Source organism: Tamandua tetradactyla, chromosome 1 (genome assembly GCF_023851605.1).
Source record: "Tamandua tetradactyla isolate mTamTet1 chromosome 1, mTamTet1.pri, whole genome shotgun sequence".
Taxonomy (NCBI): domain Eukaryota; kingdom Metazoa; phylum Chordata; class Mammalia; order Pilosa; family Myrmecophagidae; genus Tamandua; species Tamandua tetradactyla.
The window spans coordinates 222966639-222984425 of NC_135327.1; the positions used below are offsets into that span (position 1 = coordinate 222966639).

The window sequence follows — 17787 nt, forward strand, 5'->3', positions numbered from 1 at the left end:
TAGAGCTGTGTTGTTTAATTTCCACCTATGTAATAATTTCTCCAACTTCATACCAATTTCTAATTTAATTCAATTATATTTGGAGGTCATAGTTTGTATGATTTAAATCCTTTTAAGTGTATTGAGGCTTGTTGTATGGTCTCTCCTGGAGACTGTTGTGTGTGAACATGAGAAAAATAGGTGTTCTGCTGTTGTTGATATTGTTTGGATGTTTGTTAAGCCTAGTTGGTTTCAGGTCTTCCATTTTCTTGTTGATTTTCAGTCTAGTACTATACATCCTTGAAAGTGGAATATTAAAGAATCCCACTATTATTGTTGAATTGTCTATTTCTGTCTTCAGTTCTTTCAGTTTTTGCTTCATGTGTTTTGAGCTCTCTTGTTAGGTAGATAGATAAACAGATACGTAGGTAGATAGATAGGTAGGTAGGTAGATAGATAGATAGATATTGTGATTATTATGCCTTCTTGATGTATTGACCGTCTTATCATTATGAATTGTCATTCTTTATATATTCTGGATAGTAAACTCTTATCAGATAGCTGTTTTCCAAATATTTTCTCCCATTCTGTAGATTGTCTTTTTACTTCCATGATAAAGTCCTTTGATGCACAAAAGAACTTTCCCTCATTAAGTAAACATGGCACCCTTGTCAAATATCAATTTGCCATAGATATCAGATTTTATTTCCACACTCTCAAATCAATTCCATTGACCTATATATCTGTCCTTGAGCTAGGTCTGTGCTGTTTTGACCACTGTAACTTTGTAATTAAGCTTTACGATCAGGAAGTGTGAGTCCTCCAAATTCATACTTTTTTGTCGAGACAGTTTTGGCTATTCAGAGTGTCTTGCCCTTCCATATAAATTTGATTGGTGTCATGGTCAGGTTCATGTGTCAACTTGGCCAAGTGGTGGTACCTGTTTGTCTGGTTGGGCAACTGTTGGCCTATCTGTTGTGATGAGGACATTTCACAGAATTAAATCATGATCATGTCAGCTGCATCCACAGCTGATTCCATTTGTAATCGGCCAAGAGGAGTGTCTTCTGCAATGAGTGATGCTTAATCTAATCACTGGAAGGCTTTTAAGAAGGATGCAGAAGAGACAGGCTCTCTTCCTGCTTCAGCTGGCAAACCTCTCCTGTGGAGTTTGTCCAGACTCTCCATCAGAATCATTGGCTTCACAGCCAGCCCTGAGGATTTTGGACTCTGTGTTCCCATGGTCATGTGAGACACTTTTATAAATTTTATATTTGCAAGTGTTCCCTGTTGATTCTGTTTCTCTAGAGAACCCTAACTAATACAATTAGGTTTTTGATTTCTGCAAAGAAAGCAGTTGGAATTTTGATTGGGATTCCATTGAATCTGTAAATTGCCTTTGGTAGAATTGATATCTTAACAACATTTAGTTTTCCAATGAACATAGTCTGTCCTTCCATTTATTTAGGTTTCCTTTGATTTCTTTTAGCAGTGTTTTGTATTTTTCCATGTAAAAATCTTTTACATCCTTGGTTAAATTTATTTCTAGATAATCAGTTCTCTTATTTGCTGTTGTAAATGGATTTTTTTAATTTCCTCTTCAGATTATTCATTATAAGTATATAGAAACATTACTGATTTTTGCATGTTGGTCATGTAGCCATCCACTTTGCTGAATTCATTGATTAGCTTTGATTAGCTATAGTAGCTTTGTAGTGGATTTTTCAGAATTTTCTATATAAAGGAACATGTATTCTGAAAATAGGGGAAGTTTTACTTCTTCCTTTCCAATTTGGATGCCTTCGTTTCTTTTCCTTGCCTAATTTCTCTGGCTAAAACTTCTAGTACAATGTTGAATGATAGCGGTGACATCTTTGTCATGTTCCTAATGTAGAGGGAAAGTTTTCAGTCTTCAACATTGAAAATGATGTTAACTGTGGTTTTTCATTTTTGCCCTTTATCCTGTTGAGGAAGTTTCCTTCTATTCCTGGTGTTCTAAGTATTTTTATAAAGAAGGAGTGCTGGATTATTTCAAAAGCCTTTTGTGCATTGAGCTGATATTTTTTTACCCTTCCTTCTATTAACATGCTGTCTTTCATTAATTGATTTTCTTATGTTGAGCTACCCTTGCATACCTGGGATAAATCCCACTTGATCATGGTGTACAATTAATTAATGTGCTGTTAGATTTGGTTTGCCAGTGTTTTGTTAGGAATTTTTGCATCTATATTCATATGGATATTGGCCTGTAATTTTCTTTTCATGTATTATCTATCTGTCTTTGGTATTAGAGTGATGTTGGCTTTGTAGTATGAATTATGAAGTGCCTCCTCCACTTCAATTATTTTGGAAGGGTTTGAGCAAGAACAATATTAATTCTTCTTGGAATGTTTGATAAAATCACCAATCTTGGGCTTGATCTTTTCTTGGTTTGGAGGTTTGTGACGACTGATTCAACCTCTTTACTTTTAATTGGTCTGTTGAGAGCGTCTATTTCTTTTTTGAGTCACTCTACATTCTGTGTTACTAGGAGTTTGGCTCTTTCATCTATATTATCTAATTTTCTGAAATGCAGTTTATAGTATCCATTATAATCCTTTTTATTTCAGTGGGGTTGGTAGTAATGTCCCCATTTCATTTCATTATTCCCTTTTTTTCTTTGTCCATCTAGCTAAAGGCTTGTTGATTTTATGGCTCTTCATAAGGAACCAATTTTGGGTTCAAAATCTCTTAGTTATATTGTTATTCTCCTTCTTATTTATCTTCACTCTATTCTTTGTTATTTCCTTTCTTTTGCTTACTTTGGCACTTTGGATTTAGTTTGCTTTTTTTTCCCAGAGTCTCCAGATATGAGGTTATTCTCTGACTTGAGATCTTTCTTCTTCTTTAATGTAAGCATTTAGAGCTATAAATTTCCCTCTCAGCACTGCCTTTGCTCTATCCCAGAAGTTTTGGTATGCTGTGTTTTAATTTTCATTCCCTCCAGATACATCCTATTTTCCTTCATATATACTTTATATACCATTAGTTGTTTAAGAGTATTTTGTTTAATTTCCTCTGTTACTGAGTTTCTGCTCCATTTCATTGTGATTGGAAAATATGCATTGCATGATTTTAATATTTTTTAAATTTATTTAAGCTTGTTTTGTGCGCTATGATATGATGTATCCTGGAGAATGATCCATGTGCACTCGAGAAAAATGTGTATTCTGTCATTGTTGGGTAAAGTGTTCAATATATCTCTTTTAGGTCTATTTTGCTTAGAGTAACATTCAGATCTTCTGTTTCCTTATTGATTCTGGATCAATGTTCTATCCATTATTGAAAGGAGCGTTTTAAAGTCTCCTGCTATTAATAGAGAACCATCTATTTCTCCCTTCATATCTGTCAGTATGGCTTCATATCTTTTGAGGTTTTGCCATTAGGTCAATATACATTTATAACTGTTATGACTTCTTGTTAAAGTGTCCCTTTTATCAATATATAGGGACCATCTTTGTGCCTTGTAACAGTTTTTTAAATTAAAGTTTATTTTATCTGATGTTAGTGTACTACAGCTCTCTTTTGGTTATGATTTGTTTGCTATATATTTTTTCCATCCTTCCACTTTCAACCTACTGTCTTTATACTGAAAGTGTACTTCTTGTTAAAAGCCTATAGTTCACTCTTGCTTTTTTATCCATTCTACCTATCTCGGCCTTTTGGCTGGAGTGTTTATTTACAGATGAAGTAACTACTTCTAAGGCAAGTCTTTCTTCTCCCATTTTTCTGTTGTTTCTTTGTAAGTATTATACCTTTTTTTGTCTCCCAATTCCTCTATTAATGCCTAGTTTTATATTTGATTTTTCATATTGTACCATATTGAATCCCTTCTTATGGCTTTCTGTCTATATTTTTCATATATTTTCTTTATTTTTACCATGGGTCTTACATTTAACATCCTATGTCTGTAACAATCATGTTTGATTTGGTACCAACTTAACTTCAGTAGCACACACATACATTGTTCCCGTACCCCTCTGTCTCCTCACCTACCTCTTTTGTACTTGTTACAAATTAAGCTTTATATACTGTATGTCCAAAACCATAGCTATATCATTACTTTTTGTACATTTGCATTTTAGGACACATAAGAAGTATCAAAAGATTCAGTGCAGTAGTACTGCACTTATAATTACCCATATAGTTACCTTTACTGGAGGTCATTATTTCTTTATGCCACTTTAATCTACTGTCTAGTGTCCTTTCCTTTCCATTTGAATATCTCCCTGTAGCGTTGCCTGTAGGGAAGTCACTGGTGATGAACTCCCTCAGCTTTTAATCTGAGAATGTCTTAATCTCTCCCTCATATTTGAAAGACAGTATCACTGGATAAAAAATTCATGTCGGCAATTGTTTTCTTTAAACATTTTATCCCACTTCTCTCTATCCTCTATGGTTTCTGGTGAGAAATCATAGGAAGTTAATGTAATAGGGACTCTTTTGTATATAAGAAGTTGCTTTTCAAGTGCAGCTTTCAGAACTGAAATAATTACCCATATAGTTACCTTTACTGGAGTCATTATTTCTTTATGCCACTTTAATCTACTGTCTAGTGCCCATTTTGTATATAAGAAGTTGCTTTTCTAGCACAGTTTTCAGAACTCTCTCCTTGTCCTTAACATTCAGCAGTTTGACTAATATGTATCTGGGTGTGTTTCTCTTTGAGTTCACTCTGTTTGGGGTTCACTGGGTTTCTTGAATGTGCATATTCATGACTTTCATTAAATTTGGGAAGTCTTCTGCCATTTTTTTAATAGTCCTCCTGCCCCTTTCTCTCTTTCTTCTTCTCCTTCTGGACCTCCCACAATGCATATGTCAATGCACTTGATGGTGTCGCAAAGGTCTCTTTGGCTTTCTTCACAGTTTAAATTTTTTTCTCTTTCTGCCACTCAGCCTGAATCATTTTAATTGTCTTTTCTTTGAATTTACTGATTCGTCTTCTTCCAGCTTCAATCTGCCATGAAACCCTCTAGGGAATTTTTCATTTCAGTTATTGTGGTCATCAACTCCAGTTGTTCTCTTTGGATCAGTTTAAAATTTTCTGTATCTTTTTTTAATTTTGTATATTGTTCATTCATTGTTTTCCTGTTATCCTCTTATTCTCTCCCTGTGTTTTCCTTTGTCTCCTTGAACATATTAAAAAAATGAGGATCATTTTTAAAAAAGTCTTTGTCCAATATGTTCAAAGAATGGTTTTCTTTGTTGATGGTTTCTGGATTTGCATCTTGTTCCTTTAGATGGACCATCGTTTCCTGTTTCTTTGTTTGTCTTGTAATCTTTTGTTTCACACTTTATATTTTAATATTTTTAAGTGTTAACTCAGGGATGTCATCCTGAGCTAGGTTCAGTAATTCAAATGCCCCCTCTATTCCCTATGAAATTAACTTTCTCACCCTCCTGGGTGGCCTTTTGTTCTAGTTTGCATGCTGCTGGAATGCAATATAACAGAAACATAATGGCTTTTAAAAAGAGGAATTTATTAATTGCAAATTTACAGTTCTAAGGCCATAAGAATATCCAAATTAAAGCAAGTCTACAAAAATGTCCAAATTAAGGCACCAGCAAGAAGTTACCTTCACTCAACGAAGTCCAATGAAGTTCAGGGTTTCTCTCTCAACTGGAAAGGTGCATGGCAAACACGACGATGTCTGCTAGCTTTCTCTCCAGGCTTCTTCTTTCATGAAGCTCCCTTGGGGGCATATTCCTTCTTCATTGCCAAAGGTCTCTGACTCTGTGGGCTCTTGTGGTTCTCTTCACTCTTCTCTCTCTCTAAAATGTTTGCTCTTTTAAAGGATTACCAAAACTAATCAAGACCTAACTGGAATGGGTGGAGTCACATATCCCTCTAATCAAAGGTTAATACCCACAATTGGGTGTGTCACATCTGCGTGAAGATAATCTGATTAAGTTTCCAACCTATAGTACTGAATAGGGATTACAAGAAACTGGCAGCCTCCACAAGATGGATCAAAATTAAAACATGGCTTTTCTAGGGCACATAATCAAACTGGTTCACCTATTGTATGACTTAGAGCAGGTAATCCTTTGCCCCCCAGGATGCTTGGATTTCTTTGTTTTTTATACTACAAGCTGCTTCTTCCTTCAAGGAAAGTTCTGGGAGGGTGAGCCAGAGATGAATTTCATTTAGTCTTTCATGCTGCCACTATAAATTTGCTCTGACATACAGGCATCCCAATATGCTCGTAGGGGTAACTCTGCTCCCTCTGGGACAGAGCCAGGGACCCACAATGGGAATGTAAGTTGGCTGCACACTGTGCTGGGGAGGAGTAAGGGAGAGGCCGGCAAGGTCACCATGATCTTCTCTTCCCATTTTTTAAAGCTGCATTTCCTTGATTTGGCACTCACCCAGTTACTGCAGCCCTTTAACTGTTTTTCAGAATTCTGAGAAAGATGGCTCTGCCAGTTTTTGCTAGTTGTTAAAGATTCTGTTGGGAAATGGCACCCTGGAGTGTCTTACACTGCCATCTTGGTTGAATGGAAACTGGCCAATGTAGCTACTTACTGTGTTTGACAAATGCCCTGAGGATAGGTCCTTCCTCACTGAATGAGCTGAGTCAGGTCAAGTTAAGACAAACCTCATGAATGAGGCTTTTTCTGGGTGCTGCCATACGGCTCAAATAGTGACAGTTGTCTTAGTATGGGGCTTTTGAGTGGGCTCCAATCTCAGCATTTCCCTCCTGTGGCTGCTAGGTTACTGGCATTCACAGCTATTATGCTTATGAAGCTCCTGGTTTCAAGGTCACTACAGAGCTTGGGAGAGAAGTATGGGAATAGGGAAAGTTAAAGTACAATAAAGGTTGCTATTCTTTCTGAGAGTCAACTTTTTTTTTTTTTTAAACAAATACTCCTGGAGTTTTTGCAAGCTTTTGGTTAATTTCCAGAATTCTGAAAAAGTTGATTTTCCTGATTTCTGCTAAAGTTCTTACTGCTTTTACAGAGGAACAGACTTTTGGAGGTACTTCACCATTCCAGAAGTGCTTCTCCTGTATCTATTCCTTAAGTAAATGTGGACACTTGAATTAATAATTTTGCCACTGATGCCATGATTTTGAAGTAGCACATCACAATTTCATAATTATCTAGATCAGTGATCCTCAAATCTGGCTAAACATTAAAATAAACTACAGAGTTTTCAAAAATGTTTCTGATACCAGAGGCTCACCCCTGGCCGGGTAAATCTGTGTCACTGAGAAATTGATATCAGGGCATTCATATTTCTAAAAAAAAAAAAAAAGAAAAAATTTCCCCCCAGGTGATATTATTGTGAAACTAGGGCTAAGGACCATTTATCTAGATATTTATTTCTGAATTCCCACAACACAAAACATGCATTTCTCAGCCACCTATGAATGAATGAATACGTAGTTTAGATTATATAAACATAACTCATTTCTTATCTAATGCTAGGCAAGGATATAAGTTTCTCAAACCCATTTTTACATTAAATAAATAGGAAAATAAATAGGAAAATGCTTGCTGCTACCTGAGTTATGTATAGCAAACCAAGAAAGTAGGAATTATAAATGAAATCAAATAAATTTCAAGTATTTATTCATTTATTTGACGTTTCAATTTACAACTATTAATCAAATGCATTTTTTTATGCTTATACCTTGGGAAGAAAGGTTTTAGTGCTTTAAATAATAAATCATATTACACAATGCTGAAAATTCAAAGATAATGATGAAAATTTATTTCAAAATATTCAGATAGTTCATTTAGTTTCTCAGAGTATTACATAGAATGGATACATTTCATCTTGTCTAAAAGCTTATTGCTTTTATATGAAAATATTTCAACCTAATTAATGCGCTTAAAGTTAGCTGGAAATCTCATTAGTGCAGGATAGATAAAGTCTTGTTGTACAATAATTCACCCAAAAAAGATATAGGGGGTTTGGACTGAGTTCAAAGCTTAATGTGAACAAATAGTGTATGTAACACACTAGTGGAAGTACAATTTCTAGGTCAGGAAAGAGAAGAATCCTGCTACTGTCTGCTTTCATCAAACAACCTCTGGAATTCCATGTTAAATTCTGGGTGAGTTTTAAGAGAAACTATGACAAAGAGAGAGGAGAGCTGTGCAAACCATTTTATGTGAAAATTGGTTAAAGGTACTGAGGATATTTCAGCACAACAGAGAAGCCAGGGAGACCAGACAGTTGGGTTCAAACATTAGAAGACACTCATGAAGAAGACTCGTGACAGGCATATGTCAGATTTCAAGTTCATAATGAGTTACGTAGACTCTTCGCTGCCAAACCGGAACAAACCTCATTTGGATGAAGAATGTGACGTAACAGACATAACCGCAGAAAAGACAGGAAAACAATCTCTTCGTAAGCTGGAGATTCCCTGTTTTGGGAGTGTATTTCGAGTAGTTAACTTTTTATTTTTCTTCAAGATTGTGGTTTCAAGTTTTCTTCTTAGCCTGATTCATGTCACTCAACTATTCAGAAGCATCTAACAGAATCTTAACAGGAAATTGCCTTTTTCACCCTAATGAATCTGTTGGTTACTGAGTTCAAGGGGGGAAGTTAATAGATATTAAGGTGCAAACACACGCATAGATATATAAGTGATAGCAGTTTTCTGATAATATACTTACATTTGTTTAGCACCTTGTACTTGTTATAAAGTCTTGCAAATACATCATTGGCTAGGAATGTCATTTAATTAAATCTATAAGCCTCTGGGTACACAATGGCGCCTCACAATGTAAACCTCCTCATTAATGGAATATTGCATCTAAAGCAGAATCTACACAGGTCACTGTAAAATGGAAAAATCACAGTTGTCTGTGATAGTTAAAAAAAAAGTGTGTTAAATTAGATGAGAGAAGCAGAAAAAAAAATCAGAAGCGTTAAACTGATTTCCTTTATTTTTCTTGTGATTTAATTGGATAAAGCTACACTCAAACTGTAATGCCTTTTATGTTATGTAAATCTAGACTATGAGGACTGAATAATTTAGCTGACTTGAAACTAAGTTATATTTCTTTTCAGTTCAGAAGGTGAAGGATAATAATTGATATTCTAATTTTGGATTTTATAAAACTGCACGTGCGAGTATAGAGTAATTCCAAATGAGCAAAAAGATTTTTTTCAAGTTGTAGAACTTGTTAACACTAGGAACAGAGCAAAAGTCTTACGATAGACTCACACAAGCAAGCTCTCTGTTCTACTTGAGTACATATAGGTTGTATATATAATTTAGAAGGGTTTAATGTATTGAATGTACTTTGAGGACAAGATTTGCCTGTTCAGTTTTGGCTTCTCTGACACACTATTACTGGGAATGTAGCATTTTTGAAATTTTTTACACGTAATGTGCTATTTTTAAATCTTTTTCAAATACTGTGTTATGTATCATGTGGTCTCTGTATGGCACAAAGTGATGTTTTTATAGCTTTTCTAGTTAAAAAAGTTTTGTCCTAAGTCATGTTTCGTTTGCCTTGTGTATGCTTTAGAGTTGCATTATGTATTTCTCGCCTCATCAGATCACTGCCAGTTCTTTTCGCTGGAGGCAAGAGAAGGAATTTTATACCCATTAGTTTAATTGTACTATGCCAAAACATCCAGTTTTCTGTTTTATTCATTAATCTGTAAATAATGTCTGAATATTTTCCTCTGAGTTGAATTTCAACTGAATGTCACTATTTTGCTATTTTCTGTTTTTCATCTCATTTGTGTACTTGACTCAGTTTTGCTTAATTTGAATGTAACAGCTTTTCCAATTTATCCAGCCATTCAAACTCGACTTTAATAGCAGCGTGAAGGTGTTTCATATTCTTTCAGTGACTATTTTTGTTTGTCTTAAGAAATGTCATTGGCAAAATAACTTGACTTATTTGGAACTATTAAGCTCCCTAAATTGTGAAGATCCTTCTGATTATTTATAAGCCAGGTTTAATATGATATATGCTATTCTTGGTGCTTCCAAGATTAAGCACAGAGGATAGACTGAAAACGCACTAAGTGGGCAATCAGAAAGTCTAAGGTTAATGTTTAGTTTTGTCACTAACTGTCCCTGAACCTTAAGCAAATCACCTAACTTTTGAGGCCTCAGTGACAATTGAATGGGGATGTCATGCCTTTCTTGAGACAGTGTCGTGAGAGTCAGATGAGAAAATACATATCGAAGACCTTTGTAAACTGCAAAAAATTAGACTGTCATTATTACAACTGCTATTAATAAGGGTTTACCTACTACAGATGAAAATTTGAATTGTGTATAACCGGCATTTGTACCCCTGGTGAAATTGGCAAAGACCAGTTTTTAAGATATGTGAGAAGGTGGAAAATGTGGTGAATTTGCCCAGTCGTTTAGCATTGGCAGAAGACGGCTCTGGCGGAGCAATTACTTTTTCCATCCTCAAATGTACTGTCTCCCTTTCCATAGAAACTATGCGAGGCAAGACTTCATATGTTTGAAATCTTTAAACCTAAAAAGAGAAAATCTTATATATAAATAAAAGAAAGAAAAAAAAATCTCACCTTCAAAACAAATAAGCAGACTTTGGAGGGGCCACAAAGCTTTTGTGTTAACATTTCGCTGTCTCGCAGATTGTAAACATTACAAGCTCTGGGTGAACTGTGCCCATGAGCTCACTGAGACTGGCTCCCTGTCCCTCATACCAGGCACCTTAGGAAGTTCTTGGATCAGAGGCAGATGTGATCACTTTTGTTATTTTTCCCAGTACGGCCCCACAGCTGGGCTTACTGTCTTTGCTGATAAAGCCAGGAGAGAATCAGGAAGCATCAGACACTTTGAGAAGTTGACTCTGGAGTAGCAAGATTGCGTTGATATTTAGCTGGTTGAAATGATCTCATCAATTTATGTTCCATCATCCATAGCAAATATCCTTTGCTTTTTACTGTTTGTGGTGATGACTATCTTACAGATGCCATCCCTTTTATTCTCATTTCATTTTTATAGTTCCACAAACATTTATTGGTTGTCCCCTGTGTGACAGGCAGGAGCTTAGGTCCTAAGAGAGAATCAAAGAAGAACAAGACCAGGTGGCTTTATTTTTTTGAAGAGCTCACGAATTAAAGGAAGAAGCAAATGATAACAATAATTATAATACAGTAAACAAAAAGCTACTGATGCCTTTGGCTGCAAATGGCCAAACCTGGTGTTAGGGTTAGCTAACTGAGCAGCTCAGCATTGTCATCAACGGCTCAGGCTACTTTCCTCTTCCTGATCTACCAATCTCAGTGTGATTTGTGATGATTCCATCGTATGACTAGTAAATCATTCCCAGAAAATTCCCAGGAAACATCCTCTCAGACCTCACTGGTCATAACTGAGCCATATCTGGCACACCCATAACCAAATAATTGGCAAGGGGCAATGAGACTTCCAGGATGGGTTTAGGCCAATCAGGAATTTGCTAGAGATACTCTATCCTGCTTCTCGGATGTGAGAGGTAGACAGCCAGACAAAGTCAAGACTTGGCCAGCAAGACAGAATAGGGAAATGGACTTTGGAGAAAGCCATCCTCTGCAGAAGGGTGGAGGGGAAGTTATGACCCATACTGAGAAGAGGAGTGGGAGAAACTTCATGGAGGAGATATTATTTAAACTGTTATTAAAAGATGAGTTGGGCTGAGTAAGAGTTTGCAGGCATTTGGAAGGACATCCAGGTAAAGAAAATAACATGCAAAGATGTGAGAGAACATGGCACTTTAGGGAACAACAATAATTCTGAGAGTTTGGAGTACAGTTTATGCAAATGAATATACTGGCAATTAAGACAAGAGAGTGAGGTTGGACCAGATTGGGAAAATACTTGCATGATGCGCTAAGGATTTAGTCTCTTTGCTTTATTGTCAAGGAAATGAAGCCAGTAGGGGATTTTAAGAAATCCTCCAGTCCTTAAGTCAATGTGTCTCTATTCTTTTTGGAGCCTGGCATGCTTTCTTCACTAGGGCAGGCCAGAAGCCTGGAACCCATCCTTTAATCCACTGCCTTTGTCTTCCCCCATCAAATCCCTTAATCCTCATAAACTATTCCCACCTCTTATCTGAGCTAGTGAAATAGCCTCAATAGTGAAATAGCTCCCTCTCCCATTGTTTGCCCCGGGCTCAACCCTGCATGCTGCAGTCCTGAGAGCTCTTCTAAGATACAAAATTGAGAAAATCTCACTCCTACACACATGTACACATCCCCACTTGACCTTTCCAGTGGCCTTCAAATGCTGTTCAGGTGAGCTCCAGATACCTTACGATGGCTTAAAATACGCATCAGGATCTGACCTCTTCACTCTCATTCCCCTGCATGGTTCCTTCCCAGCTGTATCATCCAGCTGTTCGGAACTAAGAAGTCACCTTCTGTCTCACTCTCAGACCTATGCTACCTGGTGATTTCTTTACTTGAAATCCCCTTCCCATTAAACAGCTACTCATAATTTAGGCCTTAGCTTACAGACATCCTCTCGGGGAGGCAGCTGTTGCATCTGCACTAGCTGAGAGGCCCCTGTTGCATGTGCTTGTAGTATCTTCACCTCCTTCCACTGAGGCTGCACATTGCACACCTGCTATCTTTCTGAAAGCCAGTCTTCCCCGCTGGACTGTAAGCCACCTGGTGACCGAACAGCTTATATCGTGTTCCCTGCCACTCCCCAGAAGCCAGTGCAGCAACTCACAGACGGTAGTTCAGTAAATATTCATTGAAAGGTAATTTTGCTTGTGGGTGTATATGTTACATAGATAAACATGCTTTAGACATACATATATAGAATTTATTTATAATATAGAAATAAACTGAATGTCTTTCATGCCTAAGGTGTACCTCACAGCCTTATCACCGTTCTCTGCATTTTTTAAAAGGAGCAATGTAAGGTTCTTTTAAATACCATTTTTCATTTTTATTTTTATCTAGGATGCTGGAGAGATGGTTCGTTCCTTTGTTGGTGGTTTGGAACTTGTTGTCAATTTACTAAAATCAGACAACAAAGAAGTTCTGGCAAGTGTGTGTGCTGCTATTACCAACATAGCAAAAGATCAGGAAAATTTAGCTGTTATTACAGATCATGGCGTTGTCCCTTTACTGTCCAAGCTAGCAAATACGGTAAGTAATGTACGTGTACCCTTTTTTGTTTTTAATGCATCATGGCATGAGATACTATGGTGTAGTGGCCAAACAATGAGCTTAAAGTCAGGAGACCTGGACTCGAGTTAAATACCCATCACTTAGGAAGTATGCAGTTTAGGTCAATTCATTTTATTTTCTCTGAGACTTATATATGTGAAAGTGTATTCAATCTGTAAAGTGTTACTATGCAAGAGTCTTAAAATAGGGGCTATTTTTTCATTTGACAGTGGCAAATAAAATGATGGCAAATACAAGTGCCATCTCACCACCGCCACCATCGCTGTTTGGCTAGCTCTTAAAGCTAAACGTTATAAGTTAGATGCGCCCCCCTAGCTTAACAAGCTTGGATGGATGACATTCTTGAACTAGAAGTCTTTGGCAGCCACTGTATTGTTTATCTAGACCTGTGCTAGATGGAATAAGCTTCCTTGACAGACAATGACTTCACCATAATCAGAAGTACTTGCTCATAGCTTGGATTGCCACTGGGCAGCATTCTGTAGGGAAGAAATTCAAACATTGGAAAAATGCTTGAACTGGAAGACTTTTTTGTTTGTGCTGTTTTGTTTAAACTTTTTAATTATATAATATAACATATATACAAAGCAAAGAAAGAAAAAAGCAATAGTTTTCAAAGCACCCTTCAACAAGTAGTTACAGCACAAATCCCAGAGTTTGTCATGGGCTACCATATGATCCCCTCAGATTTTTCCTTCTCGCTGCTCCAGTATATAGGAGGCTAGGAGGAAATGTTGCATGAAAAGAAGGGACAAGGCTTTAAACCTTCTGGAATGTTGAACAGAATAGAAGCTGTTAGGGGAAGGGCCCCATCCCAGGTGTCTTATCTCGCCTGCCTGCAGTATCACCCATTCCTGGAGGTCAGGAGAGGGGGTCTCTATCCCAGGAATGTGTCTTATCTCATTTGCCTGCAGTTTTACCCATTCCTGAAGGTCAGGAGAGGGGTTTGGGGATTTTCCACAGAGAAGGCAGCTGAACCAGAAGAAGGGGGTGGGGGGAGAGGCCTGCCTGCTTTAAAGCCTGCTTGCTACAGAACAAATATTTTTTATCGTCACAATCGACTTTTTTTCCTTCTTTTTTTTTTATTGTGGAAAATAACATATATACAGAAAGGTAATAAATTTCAAAGCATAGCACCTCAATTAGTTGCAGAACATATTTCAGAGTTTGGCATGGGTTACAATTCCATGATTTTAGGTTTTTCTTCTAGCTGCTCTAAGCTACTGGAGACTAAAAGAGAAATCAGTTTAATGATTCAGCATTTATATTCATTTGTTAAATTCTATCTTCTCTGTATAATTCCGCTATCACCTTTGATCTTTCCATCCCTCTCTTTAGTGGTGTTTGGACTATAGCCATTCTAACTTTTTCATATTGGAAGAGTCTGTTACTAATATAGGATAGGGAGATGGAACTATCTGATGTTCTGGAGAGGCTGGGCCCTCTAAATTTCAGGACTTATCTGGTTCAAGGACCTATCTGGAGGTTGTAGGTTTCTGGAAAGTTACTCTAGTGCATGGAACCCTTGTGGAATCTTATGTATTGCCCTAGGTTGAACCAGAAGACTTTTTAGGGCCAGTCTAAAACTGAGCTCCCATTAGTGGCTGCCAGATTCATTTAAGGACCTCAAGTCATTACCTGAATCAAGAGAACAGTATAATTGATAAACAGAATACATCCTATTCAGTGATATTATACCTGTAGGAAGTAATTATATACAAACAGTAGGGTATCCTCAATGCAACTAATACAGCAAGAAAAATGGAAGACCTAAAATACGAAATTATGTCTGCTGCACTTTCTCTCTCTCTTGGCAATCAAGGTGCATGGTTGATAAAGGTCTCCCTAGGGCAAAGAAGAAGATTCAGTCCAGTTATCCCAGTCAAGTGAAATATTCCCTTAAGAATGTCCAACGTGCTTTAAATGTTTTTGTTACTAAACAGCTTGCTGATCTGTAACCTTGGGTTCTTAGGGGGCTGACTCACCAAGAACCTGAACCTTGAGCAGGTGGCTGACATGAGGTTCCCACTGACTCTGCGTGGACTGATGGCACTGAGTTCATAAGATGAGGGTGCTTAAGACTGTACCTGGGGCCACTGGTGGGCCACTGAGGCGGCAGTTCCCTTCTGAGACCCCATCCAAGTAGCCAGCTAGCCCTTCTTTCTTGATTCATTGATATCTTAGTGGGGTCCTAAAGAAACTGGTATACGAAAATAGGATCATGAAAACGCCCATCCCACACACAACTCATTTTCCCTTGTGCAGAATAACGATACACTGAGGCGCCATCTGGCAGAAGCCATTTCCCGTTGCTGTCTGTGGGGCAGAAATAAAGTGGCCTTCGGCGAGCACAAAGCAGTGGCTCCCTTAGTGCGTTACCTGAAATCCGACGACACCGACGTGCATCGGGCGACCGCTCAGGCCTTGTACCAGCTCTCAGAAGACGCAGACAACTGCATCACCATGCACGAGAACGGGGCCGTGAAGGTAGGGTGCAGCGACTTGTGTTTTCGTCCAAGTTAGGTAAATGTGGGCCAGAAAGAACTGGGTAATATTAAGGTTTGACTACAGGTGCTATTCAGACCACCACACTGCCTCCCTGTTGGGCCTTGGTTGCAGGTGGGCTGTATCATCATGATGATGCTGCAGAAAAGTTGTGGGGTGATAGAAGTTTTCTAAATCAAAGGGTGTGAAATATACTTAGTAAAAGAAGTAATTATTCTGTAATTTGGATCTGATTAAAGGAAAGATGCAGCACATGGACAATAGTATTCATAATTCTATTTAACATTATTTACTTAGCATTTAAATAATAAACGAGAGGCATATTCATAAGCATCAACTGAATAGCGAAAGATCTGGCTTTCAACAAGACTAGGCTAAGGCTTGAGAGGCTTAACAATAACAACAAAGGACTGATTCAAAGCATGATTTTCTTTAAAGTCTGTACTTCAGGTTTCTTTGCCTTTGATCCATTTACGGTGTTCTAGTTTGCAAGCTGCTAGAATGCAGTATACCAGAAAGGGAACAGCTTTTTAAAAGGGGAATTTATTAAGTTGCAAGTTTGCAGTTCTAAGCCTGTGAAAATGTCCAAATTAAGGCACCAAGAGGTTACCTTCACTTAAGAAAGGCTGATGAAGTGTGGGCTTTCTCTCTCATCTGGGAGGGCATATGATGATGTCTACTTGCTTTCTGTCCTGGCTTCTTGTTTCATGATGCTCCCCCAGGAGCATTTTCCTTCTTCATCTCCAAAGGTCTCTGCTGTTGGTTCTGGTGCCTCTCTTGGCTCTAATGCTTTTCCCCAAATGGTTCCATCTTAAAGGGTCCCAATAAGTAACCCCACCTTGAATGGGTGGAGACACATCTCCATGGAAACCATCTAATCAAAAGTTACCATCCACAATTGGGTGGGTCACATCTCCAAAGAAATAATCGGAAAGATTCCACCCAGCAGTATTGAATGAGGATTTGAGAACTTGGCTTTTCTGGGGTACACAATAGATTCAAACTGGCACATACGGGTAGGACAGTTTCTACAAATACTCTTTAATGTATCCATTCATTGGAAACCACCTAAAGCTTCTGGATTGAATATTTGGGTGACAATAAATATGAAACATGCCTACAGTATGTGAACAACTTACATGTGTTGGAAAGAATGGATTTAAAATATGAGTTATTTCCTTTTCTCTGGCTTGTTGTGCAATATAATTTTGCTGTTTAATACCTCACTTAGGAGCCTATGGTAACCAGATGTGTTTGACCTTTTGAGCTACATGCCCAAAGTGGGACTTATCTTTTAGACAAGAGTTAATAAAATCTCCAGCTAGTCATATCTAGTCAAATCTATGTGTGTCAAATATGAATCATCTTGTGAACAAGAAGAAACTTAGAATATCAATATTATTTTGGGTTGATTGTTTTAATTTATCTTTCAAACCTATTATAGTTGAGGAATAGGATATCGATTTTTCTGAAATTAAACCTAGTTTACATTTAAATGTGTTAACATTACCATTATAAATCTGTTTTTGTGGCACATAAGTTAGACCAAATCAGTTTCTTCAAGCGAAAACCTGGCAGGAAAAGCAGCTTTTAAACTAAATGCCAATTTAAAAAATATGTTGGACTGTTAACTTCACATTGCTAATGAATGATTTAAAAATGCTGTCACTTCTATAAGCTCATGTCCACACTTCCAAAAGAAGGCATTTCTAACTTGAAATTGTACATTCTATAATTGAAAAAGGATTTGTCCTGTCTGACATGCTCTACAGGATACAGTCCTGAAAAAAAAAAAAAGGCTGTAAAAATTAAGTAGTCTACTAAAGTGTCTGACATATAACATATGCCTAGAAAATTGCCAGTCGTTTCAGGAAGACAATTTCTCAACTACTCCAAAACTGTATTTATCTAAAATATAATAAGGTTTGTGTGCTGAGGCTCAGCTAATCTGTATGCCAGGTGCGTTATAGCTCTCAGTGCTGTCTCCTAATGAAAGTCTGCAGATATTGCACAGGCCCCTGGGAACTGGATTCTGCAGTGTGAAGTGTCCAGTCTGTACTCACCCACCACCCAGCTCATATGTATTTGAAAAAGGTGGCAATAAAAAGTGAGGGTGAAACAGAGGG

General features: G+C 37.5%; 2 protein-coding genes across 10 annotated transcripts in view; one reads left to right on the top strand and one right to left on the bottom strand.

Annotated features, from left to right (window-relative positions):
- The window catches only part of ANKRD26 (ankyrin repeat domain containing 26), a 1272391-nt gene that overhangs the window by 578131 nt on the left and 676473 nt on the right, over positions 1-17787 (bottom strand). The window lies entirely within an intron of this gene.
- Positions 1-17787, top strand: part of ODAD2 (outer dynein arm docking complex subunit 2) — a 199718-nt gene that overhangs the window by 136027 nt on the left and 45904 nt on the right. For all 9 annotated transcript variants that reach the window (XM_077153009.1, XM_077152981.1, XM_077152985.1 and 6 more), the window contains 2 exons: positions 12926-13114; positions 15422-15643. In XM_077153009.1, the coding sequence (XP_077009124.1) occupies positions 12926-13114; positions 15422-15643 (411 nt within the window). The remainder of the gene's footprint in view (positions 1-12925; positions 13115-15421; positions 15644-17787) is intronic.